Here is a 22,297-nt window from a genome sequence, read left to right as displayed (position 1 = left end):
GTGCATTTTGCATAGACGTTGTCACAAGTTTCATTTTTAGCTCTGCGGACAGAATTAAAAGATGTGCATTCTGAATGAAGACAGAGTTCCATTGATGGCTTCCCATTACAAAAGGATCCGAAACAAGTGACTGAATGCAGTGTTTCCCAACCTGGGAGGTGAGCCCTCAAGGTAATGGTGTGTGATTACTTATCAGTAAGAGGTCAATGAGTTGTCAAGGTTTGGAGTTTCCCAGTTATGGCCCCACTGGTACTGATAAAAGAGAGTAGAGTCTCATATTCCCGACTGCTATAGTCCAGGTCAGGGAGGAAGTATTCTAGAGAGTGGGGGGTGGGTGGGTGTAGGAGCTAAAGGCAAGAAGTGGTGGTCTGTGTTTGTGAGAGCTAGGCAGTGGGATGTAGCAGTACCAGGGGTGTTGGGCTTGTTGCAGCGGAGGTGGTCAGAGGATCTAATGAATTTAGAAAGGGGACATGATTTCCTAGTTTGGGAAACACTGATCCAGTGGGAAAGTCTGGACTTGGGTTGGCCACATCTCAATGACATATGAATCTCACTAAATAACGAGCTGCCTGAAAATCGGATGGAGAATTAAATTCTTCATTGGATTATATTATTCAGGCTCCTTTCGAGCAGCATGAGATGATACCAGGATCAACCAACAATGCCATTTCATTGGCACTTACAAAACCTTTCCTCTTACCCCTGTCTGCATGAGAATGATTTAAAAACACAAAATAGACGCAACCCCACTGAACCAAAATTAGCATTTAACTGTGTGGGGAGTCATTTTTTTGTCACACACACGAGGTCTAGTCAGAGAGGACCGATTAGCTTAGTATCCCAACATCTTATACTTGGAGCCCATGGAATCCTTTAGAAGATTCCACGAGGGAGCAGAAACTGGAAAAAAAGAAAATAACTTAAAATCATCCCTTTTGTTTGTTTGTTTGTTGCTCAAAAGAAACAGAATCAATTTACCTTTACACAGATCAATGGTGCTATAAGCATATTAGCTGTGCAAGGGGAGATAATGAACTGAACTAAAAGTCGTGAGAAATCCTCATCTTTGGTATTGTAGCTGTTGAGGTCTCGGTTGCTCTGTTCCTTGTTCTTTTGAAAAAACTGCATAGGCACAAATTAAAGACAATCTTCAACTTTAAGATTACTGAGTTGTCAAATGAAGCAGCAATCCCGTTGGCTTTTCCATTCTTTTCCTTTCTTGTCAACCCTTTCTTTGAACTCTGCTTCCTAAAAATGTCCCAAGATGTCTGTCAAAACACAGTGTGTTCTCATTGGTTTGTTTCCTGACGTGCTTCCTTGTTTTTTTTTAATTATTATTCATTTCTTTATTTCTTTTTCCCTAAATGGAACAGTTTGTTGCAGAAGAAGTAGGTGCAGAAAAAGTTTCTTTGGTTTCGATTAAGTAGTACATAAAAGAGTCTCAAGTGTCTTTAAAGGATCGTTACAGCGTTTGGCTTGCTTTTGAACACTCAAGTGGTGTTCCAAGGAAGGGGGCTATTCACTGGTAAATATGCACATTGTGTGACCAGAGCAATTCCGATGAGGAAGATGGTATATGTGTACCATTAGATGAACATTGCACCCTAGCGTGGTTACAATTAGCTCTGCTATTTAACTCAAGAATGTTGACGCTTTTGGCTCACTGGTAAGGTGAACTGAAAGACAAATGTACCTTGACAACTGTTGACTTCTATTTCTAATATATTCAGAATATGACTACAAGGAGGAGGATGGTGATGACGACGACGTGAAAAGTGACGATGTTAGAAAATGGCAAGTTATGATGATCTTTGGCTTGCAGTATCCTGCATCTTTGGTGTGCTGCATTCTTACATGAAGTGGAAGGTGGAGATGATTTTATCCATGGAACAGGTTTGGAGACTATATTTAAGTCAGCGCTCCAGTGGTCAGTGACATCATGAAGGCATTTGCTTTCTTGCCTAAAAATACCAACTAACTTCAATACAGAACTGAAGTGGCAACTAAAGGTGTACCATGAATGTCCTTGGATAACAATGACGTGATGAAATTAGATGCCTTGTAACTAGTAAGGATGCATTCATGGTTTGTTTTGATTTTTTATTAAAAAGCTAGAGCTTTTGAAGCGTTGCATTTGCTCTAAGTGTGGTAGCATCTAAACTGGCTTCCTGAGTGTGTGTCTGCACTATGTACAAATAGAAATTGTGAAGACCTGCAAAAGTGTGCTTGAAACCAATGTGTTCACTAACACCTCCCTAACTCCGAGCACCTTTTGTAAGAACAGGCAAAGAGTCCAGAGCTGGTCCTGTTTTCTACATCTATTGTCTTTGTGCTTGATAGTTTGGGTCCAAGGGAACCAAATCTTACTGATCCAAGACTGTATTTCATAGACAATACTTTGTTTCATAAAAGCCAGAAGCGTTAAGTCGGATCATTCTGAAAATACCTAATGTAACAATGCCTGAGTTTCTAAAATAAAAACCCAATGTTCTTAGGAGTAGTTAAAGTTTGTGCTCAGTACTTGTGTGTTGCAATGTTTGTGAGCTTTGGTATAGTGTAGTGTAGAGAATCTAAACATTCAGAAAACAAATTAGGTCAGACATGGTTGGCTTTCTTTAGGTAAGCAATCTGCTAAGCTGGGTGCCATTTTGTTGGCCAATCCCTTTCCCGTCAAAGCAAATGGATATTCTGAGCTTTCATTTACTCTTGTCATGTTGGCCCCAGACTAATGTGGCTCATGAATGACCTATTTGTGTTTCAGACATGCTTAGCCTGCCTTTAATGTATTTTTGGCTTGCACTTTTAAAAAACAAATAGCCATTTAAAAGAAATTAAATGCCCTATTTTGTAAATTAGTATTACTGTCTAAGAGAATTGTGCTTTCAGATCACCAGTGAAGGGCCCCATTAAGAATCCTTTTCATAGATATTAGTTGAGTTGTGCCCAATTTAGATTCTGTTCTTCGATCATGCTTTGGTACAAGTGCTGGAGGTTGAGGAGGCTCCCCCGGTGCTCAGATCATCCTGCCATTTCTCGAGACTCCGCCTCCTAGCATTCATGAAGAAGTTACTGACAGTGGTAAGTTCCAAGCCCAGCTGTTGAGAGATGGTGATCTGCATTTCTTTGGATGGACGTTTGTTCTCTTTGAAGATGGCAAAAAGTGTTCTGCGTTGGAGATCAGTGAAAACCAGACGAGATTTCTTCTGGGAGTTGTTCCTGTCTTTGTTTGGTTCTTGTTCTTTGCGCTTGCATGCTTAGGAAAGAGAAAGAGAGAGAAAGAGAAGGAGAAAAGAATCAATGTATGCATAAGTACCGATCATCTTAGCAGGTGATATATGAAAACATTGATGAAGCTGTAGAGTAGATGTAAACTGTTAAACTTTATTGTGCAAATTCTGTGAGATGTCAATATCCAACATACTCAGACCCATCTCCTCTGAATGGGAATGATTCATATACATAGTGTGCAGTGCACAGTAAAAACAGTGGATGACATTCAGAGTAAGGATGCACTGGTGCAGCAAGAGAGCAGCCTAACAGAACTTCCCAACTAACTGAACCAGGGAAATGGCGATTTTTGATGACCTCCCTTTTCCCAGGAAGCCCTCTATGGCACCTGGAAACATGTCCCTGAGGGCTTCTTTTCTCTTTCATTTTGTTCCGCTTAAAAACAAACCTTTTTGATCATATCGTTTTGTTCTGCTGCCTTCTCTTCTCACTCTTTACGCTCTCCCTCTCCTCAACCATGGAGCATTCTGGCTTCTTTATCAGAAGACCCCCTCACTCTCATCGAGGGGCAGAGAAAGAGAGAAGGATTGCACTAGAATGCACACATGATCCTCCACCGCGACTAAAAAGCCTAGGAAGTGAAGAGCAGACCTGTGGTCCCTAGCCTGGTCTCAGATCATGGGCTCAGCCCGCAGCGAAAGGAAGGAGAGGTTTTGTGTAGGCTGCCCAACCATAGGCTTTAAATCTTGGCACCTCAGGGGGAGGCATTGCCAACCCAGATGCCCTCCTCCTGGGAAAAGAAGAGGGCTTCCTGGGAAAGAGGAGTTCATTAAAAATGGTGCTTTTCTGGTGCACCGATGCAGTTAGTTGGGAGGTTCTGTTAGGCTGCTCTCTCGCTGCACATAGTTTTGCACTTGTAGAATTACAACTGATAGGCAGCATTCCCAGATAGACTTGTCCCATTTGCTCAACAGAGCATGCTCAACGTATCTATAGAACCCTGGAGAAGATGGACATTTGCCCTGTTTTGTGGTGCAAGCTACTACTATTTGCATCAGTGGCAGTTCCTGGGTCAGCTGCCTCACCCTACAATAATATGCAGAGGTTGGCTCTAACTGAATACAATACTGACACATTATGGAAATCAATGGATACGAAGGGAAGCACGAATGCTAAAATACTCCACAGGCATAGCACATGGTGGACCATTTGGACAGGTGAATGAACAAGAGTAATCTACCATGCGACTGTGTCCTTTGCAAGGACAAATGTGCAAAATGCAGTCATGAATTAAAGAAGACCAAAGTGGACCCTCATAAATGCATTAAAAAAATGAGAAATCTATGTGTTCAGCGAACTATGCAAAGAACACCTTTGAATGAATTATGTTCCACCTTGGGATGGGTTATAATCTCTAACACAATTAAACCACAATATTTTCAAGTGTTATAACAGCATCTATTTTGGTTTACTCAACTGATGATGATGATGACGACAACGACAACAACAACAACATATAAAATTAGGGTTGATGGGAGCTACCACTGCCCCCCGGGCCTGACAATGAAGATCATTAAGTGGAGTGCTGTTTTTTTCCCCATAGTAAAATGCTTCTTTTAGATTATAAGTCTGCAAGCATGGTCTGTTTCTTCTAATATAATTAGTGTATAGCACCTAGCTGTTGAAGCAGTTTTAACAGTCACAGTAATCATATTTGTGTGGATCAGTGGTCTGTTCACTCATACATCTTTGTCACTTGATGACGGAAATGTCTCTTTCACAAGTGTGAAGGAGTGAGCACAAATGAAACACCTCAGACAATGAATGAGATTCTGTGCAACATTACGCATGCAGTGGAACATAATGTCTCAACAGTTGCGCAAGAGTGCTATTGCACTAGTGCAAAAATTGTTCAAACAGAATTTGCTGCACTGTTGTGCAAATGGTGTGCTGGGAAGGCAACAGCACTTCAACGGCTGAAGTTCATAATATTGATTAGAAATAGAACTGGCTCTATTATGCGCTGCTTTTTCTTAATTGGTTATAGCAAGGGTTCCCAGATGTCCTGGACTATAACTCCCATCACTCCCCATTGTGGGGGACGATGGGAATTGTAGTCCAACAATATCTGAGGACCCAGGGCTGTAAACCCCTGGGTTCTAGAACATTCATCTAGAAACCATCTGCACAATTTCTTCACTTGCACAGCTGTGCAAACATTCCATTCCATCACATGTGTAACACTGCACAGTATGTCAGTCAGTGTTTTCTCACTGCACCGAACACAACACTTTTCAGTGGAGGCAGGTCACACTGTGGTGTGGAGAAACCATCTGAGAAAATTCTCTGAACTTTCTTGGAGAAGTTCACTTGGGAGAAATTTCAGTTCCAGCCATCAAGGGCCATGGGACTGAGAGACAAGAGAGAAAATTAAGCATATACAGGTGTAAACACTGACTAGACCTTCATCTAAATGCATTTTATAACTGGAAGCTCCTCTGCTTTTGGAAATAGAAGAAGAGAGACAGACAGGTTGGGGAGATGCCACCATCCAGCTCCCATATTCTAGCAGTGGTGGTGGGCCCTCCCTCCCTCAACCGTCACCATAGAGTGGCCACAGACCATCTTGCTCTGAGGGGAAGAGAGAAGAAAGAACTGCGACCAAGACCCATGTAAAGATGCAAATGTGTGGTTCTTTTTAAGGTTTTTGGGGGGTGATTTCTGGTATATAAATGCAAAATAAATAAATAAAAAGAAGGGTGGTGATCCCGATTGTGGAGTGCAGTAAGTGGGGAGATTAACTCTTTCCTTTTGCACCTTTTCTTGCTGAACACTGCACCCCCTGTGGCTGCAACAAAAAAATCACTTCAAGGGATACTTTTTAATGGGGAGGGGGTTTCAGCAGGAAGACCGTGCAAGAGCAGGGCTTGACAAATCCCAGGTACCAGGGAGCCATGGTGCCTAGAAATCTAACCACGGCTCCTGGACTAGGATATGCAGAGACAGAGTTATTTAATGAAATCTTTATTTGTCCCAGGCAACCCTGTGTCTGTTCCAAATATGTTACTTATAAAAGGGATGAAGAGGAGCCTATTTACCATTCCCCTCCACAGTGCTCATCACTAAGTCTAGTAATGTTGTCAAGTATCCATTGTCTGGCTCTACTTTTGGGCTGGCTCTAGATCTAAAGAAAATTTGTGAAGGCATCTGCATATGGAAAATGCGAATCTCCCCCGCCCAGTCAGGATTGGGCCTCATCACTGGTTCCCCCTCCCCTCCGAAAGAAAAGGTGCTTTCTGTTAGAAGCGTGCCTCTTTTAAACGCATTTAGGTGAAGGTCTAATGTGACCCCTGGCCCACCATTTAGACAATGCATAGCATATCCTTGAAGTGAATGAATACAAATGGAGAACACTATGAAAGGAATTCAGAGTAGATAACTCTTTTAGCATAGTGGGTCAGACAATCTTGACCTAATATTTTATATCTACTCCCGTGAACTCTCCGGTGCTATATTTCCTTCTCTGCTCAGTATACTATGCTGGGCAAATGCAACATTAATCTGCTAAGTTAATGCACATGGTTGGAGACAAAGCTGAGCCAACATAATTCTCCCTCTCTCCTCCTCTTCCAGAGCATGCAAAGGCCTCGCCAAACACACATTACAGATCCGAGATTCCCTGGATGAAAAGCAATGAATGCCAGTGCTGAAAATGTTACAAGTCTGTTTTATGTCGAAACTGTTGTAACTGGTTCAGAATGCGGCAGCCAGGTTGGTCTCTGGGTCATCTCGGAGAGACCATGTTACTTCTTTACTGATGGAGCTACACTGGCTGCCAATAGGTTTCCAGACAAAATACAAAGTGCTAGTTATTTTATTTATTTATTTATTTATTACATTTATATCCCGCTCTTCCTCCAAGGAGCCCAGAGCGGTGTACTACATACTTGAGTTTTTCCTCACAACAACCCTGTGAAGTAGGTTAGGCTGAGAGAGAAGTGACTAGCTCAGAGTCACCCAGCTAGTATCATGGCTGAGTGGGGATTTGAAGTTATAACTTACAAAAATTTGTAAGATTTGAAGCCCTAAATGGCTTAGGCCCTGAGTATCTAAGAGAGTGTCTTCTTCATTACGAGCCCCACCGCCCACTGAGGTCATCTGAGGAGGTCCGTCTCCAGTTACCGCCAACTCATTTGGTGGCTACACAGAGACGGGCCTTCTCGGTTGCTGCCCCGAGATTGTGGAATGCACTCCCTGCTGGGATACGATCCTCCTCATCTCTGGCAATTTACAAAAAACACCTTAAAACCCATCTTTTCACCCAAGCTTTCTCAGCTTCCTAAAAAAAAACTGGGGTTTTAATCTCTGGTTTATTTTTAAAATGTTAAATTGTTTTTAAGTTTGTTGTATATGTTTTTAACTGGTTTTATGCTATTGTTGACCGCCCAGAGATGAAAGTTTGGGGCGGTGTATAAATTTAACAAACAAATAAATCCCTATTCAGACACTGGGCCTGTTCAGATGAACACTAGCCTGAGCTTCTTTTACACACAATAAGGCCTGAGACCCATCACAAAAGTGGCCACCTCAATGTCATTCAAGGGCCTGCCAACACATTCTCAGCATGTCCTTTAATCGCATGTGAGGGGTGACCACCTGAATCATCCTTCTACATGTGATGCAAAAACGCATGTAAATGGGGCAGCAGGATAATGTCTATCTGAATGGGTCCATTGTACATAGGTGTACGCAGATAGTTCTTCACAAGAGTACATCAGTACATTTCCTATATGTATCATGCAGATCTCATAATTTGCCACCCTGGAACATGTAATGAGATGCACATTTATAATTAGCCTAAGAATGTTATTCACTACTAATAAACTCTGTGGGGGGCTCAATGTAAAATGCTCCTTCCCCTCAAGGAACCGCATTGAGGGATATCACTTCTTTAGGGAGCCAACAGTGCCCTTGTGCAGCCATTTCACCAGTCCCCACTCTCATGTGAAACCTATTTGCCTTTCACTTGGTGAACGGTAAAAACATTCAAGAGGCATAGAAAAGATGGCTATGCTTGGAAACCAAAGGGTCAAGAGTGAATTCATGCAGAGGTGAACGGCAACTGCTGATTGTTCATCCACTCAGCTGCTGCCCATCTTTTTGGCCACATTTTCAACATTTTCCTGCAGTCTGGTGGGCAGTTTTCTAGCAGCAGCAGCAGCAGCAGCAGCATAGGATTTTAGAGCAGGGAGGTACCTTTGAAGTTTTCTAGCCCAGCCCTCTGCTCCATGCAGGAAACGGCAACATCATCCCTGACAGATGGGCATCCAGCCTCTCTTTGGAAAGCTCTAGTGAAGGAGAGGCCGCCACTGCATGAGGCAGACGGTTCCACTGTCAAACAGATATTACAGTTTGGCGATTTCCTTTTTCCTAGATGGGAGAATTTCTAGCCTAAATCAGGCTGTAGCAGAGGGCTAGGCAAAGCAGAGAGGGCCCTCCATTGGTCTGAGGAGAACCAGCTGCCTTCTGGACCCTTCCCTCTGAGATCTCGTCTCCCCTTTTTAAAATATTGTGAACCCCTTGGGGGCAGGATTATTAATCTTTAAAAAATGCTGCAAGCCACTCTGAGCCTATGGGATAAAGTGGGATGGAAATCTAATCAATCAATGAATTAAGCAGCTTCCTTGTAATTACAACCTGATGATTCTAGTCTGCCATCCCTCAGGAGCAACAGAGAACCTGTCCGCTCCTCCTTCTGTGTAACAGCCCTTCAGATACTGGCATCTCCTTCAACTGTTCCTCCTATGACTTGGTTTCCAGACCCTCCTCCTACTTTGACTAAAGGTAAAGTGTGCTGTCAAGTCGATTTCAACTCCTGGCGCCCACAGAGCCCTGTGGTTTTCTTTTGGTAGAATACAGGAAGGGTTTACCATTGCCTCCTCCCGCACAGTATGAGATGATGCCTTTCAGCATCTTCCTATATCGCTGCTGCCTGATATAGGTGTTTCCCATAGTCTGGGAAACATACCAGCAGGGATTTGAACTGACAACCTTCTGTTTGTTAGTCAAGCATTTCCCCGCTGCACCACTTAAGGTGACTAAGCTTGTATAAAGTGTTCAAGTACTTCACATACATTATCTCAGAAATTGTTGCAACATTCTTGTGAATAGGCTGATATTAAATTATCCCCATATAAACTTAGCTGTGGAACCTATTTTCACTGTGAAGACAGCTTCCAAAGCTATACTGTCCTGCTAAAGATAAGAGTCCACCTGGGCATTTGCAGAGTAAGCCCAGAAGGGTCTGAGGGACACAAAAGCCTGAGGAGGAAGGAGAACACCAGCATTCTCATTTTAAAAAGAGGCAGTGACCTATCTGGATGCTCCTAACTATTTAAGCCCCCCCCCCGCCAACCTGGAGTCAGCCTTGAACACAGGGAAGGAAACAAGCTGGATACAAGTCTTGAACCCAGGACTGAGATCTACAGTTTCTAAGGCCACACTTTTGTCTCTGAAGTCCGTTCCTTTCTAAATCTTCAACTGGAGTTGACTTTAAACATTGGGTCAAATGAAATCCCATGTCTGGGATTAGATCTCCAATGCATTTAATTAATTTAACAAAACATCACTGTATTTATCATTATCTGCAGGGGAAGATCCAGAACCACAGCATGAGAGGGGGATTCCTCCACTGAAAACCAGTCCGCAAAGCTACTATTTACCCTCAAAGGAAGTTATTTTGGTTCCTCCTGCTATGGTTGACATTTGGGGGGGCGGATTCTGTGACACCACCCAGTTCACTAGACTTTGGACTCCCTCTCACTGTTCAAATACCCTGGCTGTATTCTGGGACCTTCTGGGAATCTGTTAGCATTCAAAGCAGCTGTGATGCAAAGCAGGACAACTCTTTTATATTCTTTGTTTTACCCGTAAACAGTGTTGTAAACTTGAGTAAGCGAGCAACCCATTATAAGGAGATGCGTGTGTGACACACACCATCACATTAAACACTTCCAGTGCTCCTTTACATTCGTTGCCGCTTGTTGGAGGCAGTGAAATGCTAACGTGACAATGTCACACTACACTCTTTCCTATTTTCTAGCTGCATTTTACTAGGTAGATGTGGGTTGGAGCACACACTTTTCTCCATAACATGTAGTTTGGGCCTTGTGGCATTTGGCCAGGGATGTGTGTCAAGTTTATTCTAAGTTGTTTTTCACCTTAGATGTTACTTGGCCTTGTATAAGTGTACTTATCGTCCAGTTATACAATGAAGCCTCTGTAACTATCTTTATCCTGATAACATGGCTTTGCAGATGTGAGGAGGGTTTCATACAGAAACCACTCACTCAGATGTACTTTAAAACAAAGCAAGAAGAATTCAGGAGAACCCCATTATCTGTGGGGGTTCCATTTTCCTCTACAACCACATATAATTGAATTGTGGGTAATGGGGCATTAAGTCAATAGGATAGTGGGGACGTTGGGTTCCCGGAGGCTTCAAAATTGTGGATGAAATTGTGAAAATGGACGGAAATAATGCAAAGTGCCCTACCATGCTTTTGGGGTCTTCAGCTCTCTTGCAATGCTCCCCCAAACACCCCAAATTGCCATTTTCTCGTGATTTTCCACAGGAATATTTTTTTAGCCAAATGAGCCACAAAATGGCTCCTCTTCACAAAATGGTGGTTGGGAATGATCTCGGAGGTCATTTCCAGCCACCCTGAACCCGCGGATATGTGAAATTAACCCTCCCCCCCCCCAACCCGTGTATGCCGAAATTGGGTGTCAATTACCTGACTGCGGATATGAGGAACTGTGGATGTGGGGTCCATGAACAGCGAGGTTTGCCTGTATTTATTTAAAGACGTTTTCTGAAGTGTGTGTGTTTCACTACTGCTTAGTAGTGCAGAAATCTTTCTTGGTTACAAAGTTAATGATCTGAACTTCTCGCAGCACTTTACACACAATATATAAGGCTCTTCACCTCTGAATCTTCCCAGAACGGTATATCACAACCCAGTTTTTATTACAGACTTTCCTAATAACCCAACCCTTTATTTTATTTTCTAGACTGTCATCCTTTGAGTCAATAACTGCCAACATGTCCCTATAAATAGGGACATGTTGGCAGATATGTGAGCCTCAGAACAACCTCTTTGAGACTGTCCCTACCCAAACAAATCCCCACTCTAACTGAACTTCACTTCCAACTTCTAAGGCCGAATTCGCATGTATCGCAAAACCACAAAAGGGGCAGAGGTTGGAACTCCATTACATCTGAATGTATGCAAGCATGGTTTCGTGCGAAAAGCAACCTGAGGTTTGCCTTAAGAACATAAGAACAGCCCTGCTGGATCAGGCCCAAGAAGGCCCATCTAGTCCACCATCCTGTTTCACACAGTGGCCCACCAGATGCTGCAGGAAGCCTACAGGCAGGAGTCGAGGGCATGCCCTCCCTCCTGCTGTTACTCCCCTGGAGCTGGCACTCAGAGGCATCTCACCTGTGAGGCTGGAGGCTTGCCAAACTCCAATTTGAACCTTCATTTTGTAGCGAGTTTTTCTGCCATAACCTGAGGTTTTTCGGTGGCAGCATTACATCTGAATGCGGATAGCCCCTTAACCGCAGTTTCTCATTCACTTTCTGGAACCATAATCATAGTGATGGCAGCACAGTCCCACCCGGGATCATGCCTGCTGCACCTCTCGCTGGTTGCCTCTCCGAGCACTTGCCCTTTCCCGTGTCTCTGATCCAACAAAGCAGTGGCTAGCCATGTCCCATCCCTAGCTTGTCAGCCTGTCAAACATCAAAGTCACACAGGGGCATGCCCTCTTAACATACCACAAGAACAGCCCTGCTGGATCAGGCCCAAGGCCCATCTAGTCCAGCATCCTGTTTCACATAGTGGCTTACCAGATGATGATGATGATGATTTATTCGATTTCTATACTGCCCTTCCAAAAATGGCTCAGGGCACTTTACACAGAGAAATAACAAACAAATAAAATGGAACCCTGTCCCCAAAGGGCTCACAATCTAAAAAGAAACATAAGATTGACACCAGCAACAGTCACTGGAAGTGTTGTGCTGGGGGTGGAGAGGGCCAGTTACTCTCCCCCTGCTAAATAAAGAGAATCACCATGGTAAAAGGTGCCTCTTTGTCCAGTTAACAGATGCCTCTGGGAAGGCCAGAAGCAAGAGGTGAGGCATGCCCTCTCTCCTGCTACTGCTCCCCTGCAACTGGTATTCAGAGGCATCCTGCCTCTGGGCTGGAGGTGGCTTATAGCCCTCAGACTAGTAGTCATTAATAGACGTGTCCTCCATGAATTTATCTAAACCCCTCTACAGGTGAAACTCGGAAAATTAGAATATCGTGCAAAAGTCCATTAATTTCAGTAATGCAAATTAAAAGGTGAAACTGATATATGAGACAGACGCATTACATGCAAAGCGAGATAAGTCAAGCCTTAATTTGTTATAATTGTGATGATCATGGCATACAGCTCATGAAAACCCCAAATCCACAATCCCAGAAAATTAGAATATTACATGGAACCAAGAAGACAAGGATTGTAGAATAGAACAATATCGGACCTCTGAAAAGTACAGGTGAAACTTGGAAAATTAGAATATCGTGAAAAAATCCATTAATTTCAGTAATGCAAATTAAAAGGTGAAACTGATATATGAGACAGACGCATTACATGCAAAGCGAGATAAGTCAAGCCTTAATTTGTTATAATTGTGATGATCATGGCGTACAGCTCATGAAAACCCCAAATCCACAATCCCAGAAAATTAGAATATTACATGGAACCAAGAAGACAAGGATTGTAGAATAGAACAATATCGGACCTCTGAAAAGTATAAGCATGCATATGTATGGTTTTGCACTAGTGCAAAGAATAAAGATGCACCCACACAAGAAGGTCACATAGCTGAGCGGATGCTCAACGTCATTCAGTCTCTTGTGCTCTTGGTTCGCTTGTGCAAATATTGTGCTTGCACAACAAGGATAACAGGTTGCTTTTAGGGCTGTGCATCGCGTTGAACAGATGATTGGTACCAAGGTGATGCAAGCCCTATTGGAGCATTTTTCTCCAGAAACTATTCCAGAGAAAAATTCTTCTGATATCAGTAGTAGATTCAATGTGATGCTGCATCATATTGTCATGGCATTGAACCGACTGGAGGAGAGCTGGTCTTGTGGTAGCAAGCATGAATTATCCCCTTTGCTAAGCAGGATCTACCCTGGTTAGCATTTGAATGGGAGACTCCATGTGTGAGCACTGGAAGATATTCCCCTTAGGGGATGGGGCTGCTCTGGGAAGAGCATCTGCATGCTTGCAGGCAGAAGATCCCACGTTCTTTCCCTGGCATCTCCAAGATAGAGGTGAAAGAGACTCCTGCCTGCAATCCTGGAGAAGCCGCTGCCAGTCTGTGTAGGCAGCACTGAGCTACATGGACCAATGTCTGACTTGGTATAAGGCAGCTTCCTATGTAAGGGGGGGGGGCAGGCTTACTTTAAGCAAAGCTCTGGCATTTTGCAATGAAAGCAGCGGCCTTCTGACAGCCACTGAGGTGGCATTTCAAAATGCCACGTTTTCTCCATCTTTGAACCCTAGAATGCACCAGCACAGGAAGCAACGTCCTTACTTCAATCAGGCACAGCCCTTACTAGCTTTGCATCACTCCCTGAAATGTATATGGACTGAGAAAGAGGCGTCACAGCAACAGGCATGCATGCCACAGTTTGAGCAAGCGCACCATGTTGCACTAGCGCAACTCTGGTCCGCAACACAAGCTCCCGACTTAGCATAACTAAGTGCAACATCCCTGCATTAGTGCAAAGTGTCTGCACCAGTGCAGCGTTGGCCTATATGAAAATCAGCTGGATTTGTCTCCTGCTGGTTGTATTTCATTGGGCTGTCTCATGCACTACGAAGCCCTTAGCTGTCTGAAGAACATAACACGTGGGTTGTGTTATATCACAGCAGGGGTGTAGGGAACTTGTCAAGATACAAAGTCCGGCCAGTGTTCCTTCACCATATCCCCTGCATCTGATGTCAAACACAAGGGGGCAGGACCAGTCACAGACCCGGCAGAGTTCCATTGGCCCTGTCAGTGGTTGGTGGAATCACCGAAAGGGAGCTCCAGCCTTTCAGTGATTCCACCAACTGCTGACAGGGCCAAATGAAACCCTGCCAGGGCTGTGACAGCCCCCCTTGCGTCTGATGTCAGACACTGGGGAAGGGCCAATGCCTGGTGGGAGAGCCCATCTCTCCCCAGCCAGAGTTTCATTGAAACACTGGCTGGAGAAGAGAGGGATGTGCCTCACGTTCCCAACCAGGGAGGCAAGGGGGAGTCTTGGGGTCTGCCCAGACTTTTGGGGCCAGGGGCAATTGTCCCACCTTGCCCAATAGCCGCTACGCCCCTGTATCACAGGCAGTATCTGTGATGGGCAACTGGGAATTCAATGATGTTTGTAAGAATTTGGAGACAAACACTAAGTGGCAGCGCTGCTCTTTTCACTTTCCATTGTGGTTGCTGGTAGCTTGTCTAGGTAGGAGCTGGGAAAGGCCCTCTTTGGGTTCCAGTAAATTTCTCACCCTCTGACACCAGGTGCCTGTGGAACTACTGTCAGTTTCATAGGGTCATCCGAGATTTCCCCCTCCCATTCTTATTGCTTCACTTAGGTTACTTATTTATGATGCTTGTCTCCAATCCGGGTTCTATGATAAGCCAAGAGAAAGGTATGGAATATGATCAGGAGCTCTTACCTATTCACTGTAGTTCCTAAAAGGTTTTTTGGGAGGGTTATTTTATAACATCACTAATTCATGGCCTAAGGCATCCTGCATCTCATACTTATCAGTAGCTAATGATAAATAATGCAGAGACTGCGTGCTTCTCAATGCAATTCGGTAAATACTTTCCTCGAACTGTTAAGTTTGCTCTGGAAAAGAAATTGTAAAGGCCCACTCCCCTCTGCCTCAGATGTGCATCTCACTAAAAGGGAAAAATGGAAAGCATTCTCCATGGTGAGATCTTTTACGTCATAGGAAGGAGGGAAACAAATATCTGTCTTGACAATGTATTTTATAGAATGGCCTATTCCCCTCCACTCACTAAGGGTGTGCACGGACTGAGGTTTGAGCAGTGATTCGGCATTGCGGGGAGGTGAGGGGAGACCAGGTCCTTACCTGCTCTCTGTCGCCCCATGCAGCTTCTTGCTGTGGTGGTGCTTGTCCCAAGTACCTGCATATAGTGCCAGTATGCACATGGTGTCTGTGCATGCATGTATGCTACGTGTGTGCTGGCACCATGCATGGGTATTTGAGATGAGCGCCACCCCAGCAGGAAGCTGCAGGCGGTGGTCAAGAGCAGGTAAGGACCTACTCTCCTTTTTCTTAAAGCTCCCAAGCCTGCTCCCCTTTCCTGCTTCCTGACCTCATCCAAACCGGTTCGGCACCAAACCAGTGCTCAAACCTCGGTTCGTGCACACCCTTACCACTCACTGCTCAGCTCTCAACCATCCATCTATGAATTGCCATATTTGCAATCAGACCTCATGGCTTCAAAAATACGATGAATACCTGTTTGTAATAGTGTTTGGAATTTGAACAATTAATCTTGAGAGCTAGTTTTGGGACAGGGAGCTGAACTTGCAGGTACCAATAAATGCGAGTGACTATTTCCCAAGTGATAATTTAAAGTGAGAATAGTAAATGATAATTTACTAGTGTGTGAGTAACCACTTTATAATCTGATCCTCCAACCAAGTGGTGATGAGAATTTTACTATGCTTCTGCATTTGATGCCTGGGGTAGGGGAAAATGCATATGACCATTTAGTTGCAGAATTATCACTTTGTGCGTGTAATCACATTGGTGGGTGGGAGGAGATGATTAACCCATTTCCACTTGCCATTTTATCCCCATAACCCCTCCCCCTGGTTTATTTTAACTCTCAAGTTACTAAGGGGGAAATGGTGGGGAGGAATGGAAGGAAATCAGTGTTAAATTTGTTTGTTATTTCTCTGTGTAAACCACCCTGAGCCATTTTTGGAAGGGCAGTATAGAAATCGAATTAATAATAATAATGATAATAATAATAATAAATCAGTGGCTTGCATACTGTGCAGTCTACCACACTTCTAAGTGAGGAGCTCAAATGCTACAGCATCCTACTGAGAAGCACTCTGCCACTGCTTGCAAACCCGCAGCCAGGGGCATAGCAAGATCCCCAGGGGCCAGGGGAAAAAATCTTGGCAGGACCCCCAACATCACACGCACGCCCCCATGCTCCACCCCCTGTGTCTGACATCAGATGCAAGGGGCGGGGCAACCAATATCTCCTGGCCACTGCTCCTACCTCCCGTTGGCCCCCGCCGATGATGACAACACCACGGCCCCTGCCCCGCTGCCACTTCTTATCTTGGCCCCCGTGGCGGCGGGCGCTGTGGCTGTTGGGCCTCTCCAGCCAGCCTGCACAGTTCAACTATAGGCACTGCATGCCCGTGACGTCACTGGCATACAATGTCCATAGTCGAACTGCGCAGGCACGCTGTTTGGCTGGAGAGGCGTGCAGGCCGGCTGGAGAGACCCGACAGCCACAGTGCCCACTGCCACGGGGTGTGGCCTGCCCTGCTTGGCTCACCCCCCCACCCCCCAGATGCCAAGATAAGTGGCGGAGGGGCAGGAGGGGCAGCAGGGCGGTCTGCTTGGGGGCCCCCTGACCCTCTGGGCTCAGACACATTTTCCCCTGCTTGTCCAATGGACACTATGCTCATGCCCGCTGCACCTTTTTGGATCCTAAGGACAGAGTCATCGCTCCAGGGATGAAGCTTCTATTGGGTATCATGGGTGCTTTGTTGCCACAGCGATGACGCTGTGCTTAGGAGTCCCAGAAGTGTTGCATGTTTGCATGCATCAGTGGAGTACTTAGCTGTGGGACCTATTTCACTGTGAAGACAGCTTCCAAAGCTATACTGTCCTGCTAAAGATAAGAGTACACCTGGGCATTTGCAGAGTAAGCCCAGAAGGGTCTGAGGGACACAAAAGCCTGAGGAGGAAGGAGAACACCAGCATTCTCATTTTAAAAAGAGGCAGTGACCTATCTGGATGCGCCTAACTATTTAAGCCCCCCCCCCCAACCTGGAGTCAGCCTTGAACACAGGGAAGGAAACAAGCTGGATACAAGTCTTGAACCCAGGACTGAGATCTACAGTTTCTAAGGCCACACTTTTGTTTCTGAAGTCCGTTCCTTTCTAAATCTTCAAGTGGAGTGCTTCTCAGTAGCATGCTGCTGCTTTCAGGCATCTCGCTTAGAAGGACATTGGGCTGTGTGGTATGTAAGCCAGTATAAGTTTGCATTGTGGAGATACTGAGATTTCAACAGGTATTGGCCAAATCATGTCAAGCCTGTCTTAACAGCCATAGGAGCTAGAAACTTGGGGAAGAAGTTTGAAAAATGAAAGTGAGACTCTCAGGATGATGAATTCTTTTTCCTTTCCAAATCTTGCACTTACGGTGCACCAGCATTGAATCACAAAATACACACAGCCTTTGGCACCTTTTGCACACAACAAATGATGGCCAATATGATTTTTAAAAACCATTTGCATTTTCCACCTGACCTGTGCTCCCATGTGTGCTGGAGATAGGTGTTAATTTCTGCCGAGCTGGTATGCATTGCTGGCTCCCTGTGGGAAGCAGTCTCCTCTTCATGCGGTTAGATTTAAGGCATTCACCATGCAGTTGCTTGCAAAGTGGATCTGTGTCTCTGTGGTTAGAGCAAGCTGGGGAGCTTATTGCATAAATGGATCTGCTCTGGCCTTTGGCACAGCTGACTGGCTACTTACCTGTGGGCACATTCCCCCCCCCCCACAAAAGGAAGGCACCAGCCTGTTGGCACACGTCCCTCAAGTGTACATACCTGCTAGTAAATATCGGCATTTCAAGCAGCAGGTTGGTACACCGACCTGCAAACATGTGGTTGTTTATATATTTAATATATTTAGAGCCCACCTTTATGCTTCGATATGTGGCAGAATCTGGCAAATGGCTATCACTCAAGGTGCAACGTCATGTTCTGAGGTTCCCAACCCTGTGCTGGCCTCCTAAGTCTAATGTGGAAGGTGAAGCATTAATAATTAATTAATTAATTTGGAGGAGGGTGCTTTTTGGCCATATTTTGAGTTCACCCTGGTTCGAGATAGAACAGGAAAGGTTTTAACATTAGTTTGGTCTCATAGGAGACTGGTGGCAGCTCTAATGGAGGGTTTTAAAATGAACCTGGGGGAGATCCAGAGTCGGAAACCATCTCCCGGTTCGCCACAGTGCTTAACGTTTCCCATGCTCTCCATTTCTCTCCTGCATTCCCTTCCTCTGTCCCTTCTCCAAGAACCATGGGAACTGTAGTTTTGTGGGGACAGGGAGAGGGTAAGAATCTCTAATGGAATTCTTAACATTGCACCAAACTACAATTCCCAGGATTCTTTGGGGGAAACCATAGGTTGGCTTGGGTGATGTATCTGAGTCAGCCTCCTCTCCTGGAGATGAGTGCTGGTCTTGTGGTAGCAAGCATGACTTATCCCCTTAGCTAACCAGGGTCCGCCCTGGTTGCATATGAATGGGAGACTAGAAGTGTGAGCACTGTAAGATATTCACTGCAGGGGATGGAGCTGCTCTGGGAAGAGCAGACGGTTCCGAGTTCCCTCCCTTGCTTATCCATGATAGGGCTGAGAGAGATTCCTCCCTACAACCTTGGAGACAGGGGCGGAGCCACCATTGGGCGAAAGTGTTCAAAGAACCCAAGCCACCACTGGCGAGAAGCTGCCGAGATAGCCCCACCCTTTGTCTTGCACACGAAAAAGTCGCCTGACAAGGGGGCATGGCCTGGGCTGCCGAGAGCCCGAACGAGCTCTCAGAGCATCATTTCAGGCAGGGTCGGCTGCCTAATAGGACGTTTTCCCCTCTTTCTCCCTCCAAAGAGGGAGAGGAAGGGAAAAACATTCTATTAGGCAGTCGGAGCTGCCTGAAATACTTGGCAGAAAGTTTGCCCGGGCTCTCGGCGGCCCGGGCATGGGAGGGGGGAGTTCGCTCTGGGCTCCTATGGAGCCCAAGCCATGCCCCATGCGCGTGACGTCATGCGCACGGGCATTTCGGAAGGGGCCGCCAAGCGGGGCTGGACACAGGCTGCCGCTCGGCTGGCTCTGTGCCTGCTTGGAGAAACTGCTGCTAGTCTGTGAAGACAATACTGAGCTAGATGGACCAATGGTCTGACTCAGTATATGGCAGTTTCCTATGTCCCTATGTCCTATGCCCCTATGCCCACATGCAATTAGGAGATGTGTGAGCATATCCTGCTCCCCCTCCTGACATACCAGTCCCCCTCTCCTAATCATGCCGGGGAGAATGACACATCCAAACTGCCTCCTCACATGCAATCTAAATACTATTGCGATAGTTTCCTAAGGATATGTAGAATGTAGGAATGGCTGGTCTTATGGTGGCAGGCATTAATTGTCCTCTTTGCCGAGCAGGGTATTGTGTATTATGCCAGCCACTCTTTTTAACAGGCAAGGAAACATAGATTTTGAAGTACCATGAAAAGGCAGACAATTTTCAGTTATTTAGTTGATTATTATATATATCACCAGGGTGATGATAAGGAGAGCTCTGTGTAGATTTTCTGTTTGAGGTTGTGTCTGGGCGTAAATAGGGAAATGACAGCGCTGGTGCTGAAGAAATCTGGAAATACGACTGAAATTATCTGATTGGAAGCCCGGATGAGACACTTCACAAAGTTATTAGCATTCATGACCGGGAAAGAAAACTGCCACTGTGTCAGGTTATTTCTCAGAAGCAAAAGTCTCGAGAGATGATTTTTTTTTTTATAAAGAGGAAAAGGCATGTCAAACAAGAACATGTTTATTCCTTACTAGACATTTAACAACAAAGGCCTGGTAAGTAGAAGACAAGCAGCTGGCTGAAAATATAAATGATGATACGGAGAGCGTAGCCCAATTCACATGTTATGTTCAACACATATACAGTATGCTCTCTGTACACTGATGTTTAACACAGGTATAATCTCTGTTGCGTGAAGTCTCTGTATGTATGTACCGATCTGGTACATCTTATTTACAAGTCCATATGTTATTTACATGTTATGTTGAAGCCATGTCCAGCAGTATTGCTTCCTATCTATACCTGCATTTGATAGGTTCTGTACCCAAATTCACTATTAAAATGAATGCATGTACCGTCATTCACACAGACATGGGTATGTGTGTACAGACACTTGCATGCATGTACAGCATAATGTCTGAACAGGGCTTCAGAGTCAGCGGCATCATGACAGAATCCTGCATTAAAAGTCTGCCAAACTTGTAACAAGAATATCCACATTCTGCAAACTGATGGAGCAATTTATGAAATCTGAGATCTCCATATATGTAGAAAGTTGGCATGCTTCATAATCCTTCATAATTTGATGGTGGCGGGGCGGGGCGGGGGGGGGCGGGGGAGAGGTGGTTGTTGTTTTTCTAAACAGAGTTTTGAATTCTGTGATTAGTCTCTCTACTACTCTTACAAATATGTATATACTGCTTTTCCATAAAAGTTCCCAAAGCAGTTTACATAGAGAAATAAAATAAAATAAAATAAAATAAAATAAAATAAAATAAAATAAAATAAAATGGCTCCCTGTCCCCCAAAGGGCTCATAATCTAAAAATAAAAAATAAACATAAGATAACCAGCAACAGCTACTGGAGGGATGCTGTGCTGGGGATGGATAGGGCCAGTTGCTCTCCCCCTGCTAAATAAAGAGAATCACCACTTTTAAAAGGTGCCTCTTTGCACAGTTAGCAGGAGACAACTAATCCTGCTCTGTGTGAGATGGTGGGTGGTGCACTTCACACACTCCTGGGCGGATTCCTACTTGGTTGCCTAAGGCCTTAGAAGAGGGGAAAGTTGCTGACAAGCAAACACACTCTCCTCATTTGTCCTCATTTGCTCTTAGAGCAGATCTGCCCTTCCATACCTGTTGCCTCCTTCTGCCTCCAATGGGTAGCTCTCCAACCTGCACCCATTCCCCACCTTCCGTCCACTGATCACCTTCCTACTCAAAAGTATGACCTCACAGCTTTGTGGGGCAGGTGGAAACAGGAGCCCGGAAGCCTAGTGGATCAAGGAAGAGTACAAAGCTGGCAATGAGTTGAGAGCCTAATGGAGAAGTCGGTGAAAGAGAGAGAGGCTTGAGGGAAAACAGCAGAGGTGAAGGACAGCAGAGGCAAGGACGGAGACATGGAATCTCAATTTCAGATATTGATTTGAACTAACCATTCGGTTCTTTGACTGCAGACCTCTAGTACTGGTGTCTTCTGAAAAGACACCATATTGACTGGTATGTTATTTGCTGCTCATATTTTAGGGGTAATTTGTGCTCTTTCTTAAAATATTTTAACTTTTAAAAACTGAGAGAAGGATAAGTGCGCATCTATGTAAACTGCTTTGAGAACTTTGTTGAAAAGCAGTATACAGTAGTAGTAGGTCACCTTAAGTGGCCCAGCAGGGAAATGCTTGACTAACAAGCAGAAGGTTGCTGGTTTGAATCCCCACTGGTACTACATTGGGCAGCAGCGATACAAGAAGATGCTGAAAAGCATCATCTCATACTGCGTGGGAGGAGGCAATGTTAAACCCCTCCTGTATTCTACCAAAAGAAAACCACAGGGCTCTGTGGGCGCCAGGAGTAGAAATCAACTTGACAACACATTTTACCATAGTAGTAGTAGCTGCTGTAGTGTGTAAGAACAGCCAGATAAGCTGGGATGAGCAGACTGCAAACAAGGGCAGCATCAGCACAAGGCAGCCTTCAGTGAGGACCCAGCACCTTCGGGGGCTACTGCTGACCATGGCCCCCTGAGGGGAACTGAATCCACTCAGCCAGTGGTGGCCATCGGATGGGTGGGCTCCATTCCCTTGCCTGTGTGGGCAGACATAGGCTTCGGTCATTATTGGTGGACCAGCAGAAACAACATTCTTATCTCTGCTGACCC

At 45.0% G+C, this 22,297-nt stretch overlaps 1 protein-coding gene across 1 annotated transcript in view; it reads right to left on the bottom strand.

The window, feature by feature from the left end:
* Positions 1-916: 916 nt before the first annotated feature.
* ONECUT2 (one cut homeobox 2) overlaps positions 917-22,297 on the bottom strand; it is a 96,800-nt gene continuing 75,419 nt past the window's right edge. The window contains exon 2 of the mRNA XM_053294889.1: positions 917-3,253. Within this exon, the coding sequence (XP_053150864.1) occupies positions 2,967-3,253 (287 nt within the window). The 3' untranslated portion in view covers positions 917-2,966. The remainder of the gene's footprint in view (positions 3,254-22,297) is intronic.

The sequence above is a fragment of the Hemicordylus capensis genome, chromosome 2 (genome assembly GCF_027244095.1).
Source record: "Hemicordylus capensis ecotype Gifberg chromosome 2, rHemCap1.1.pri, whole genome shotgun sequence".
In the NCBI taxonomy this organism is placed as follows: Eukaryota; Metazoa; Chordata; class Lepidosauria; order Squamata; family Cordylidae; genus Hemicordylus; species Hemicordylus capensis.
Note: the sequence above shows the minus strand (reverse complement) of the source record. Positions and strands in the feature narration are given on the sequence as shown.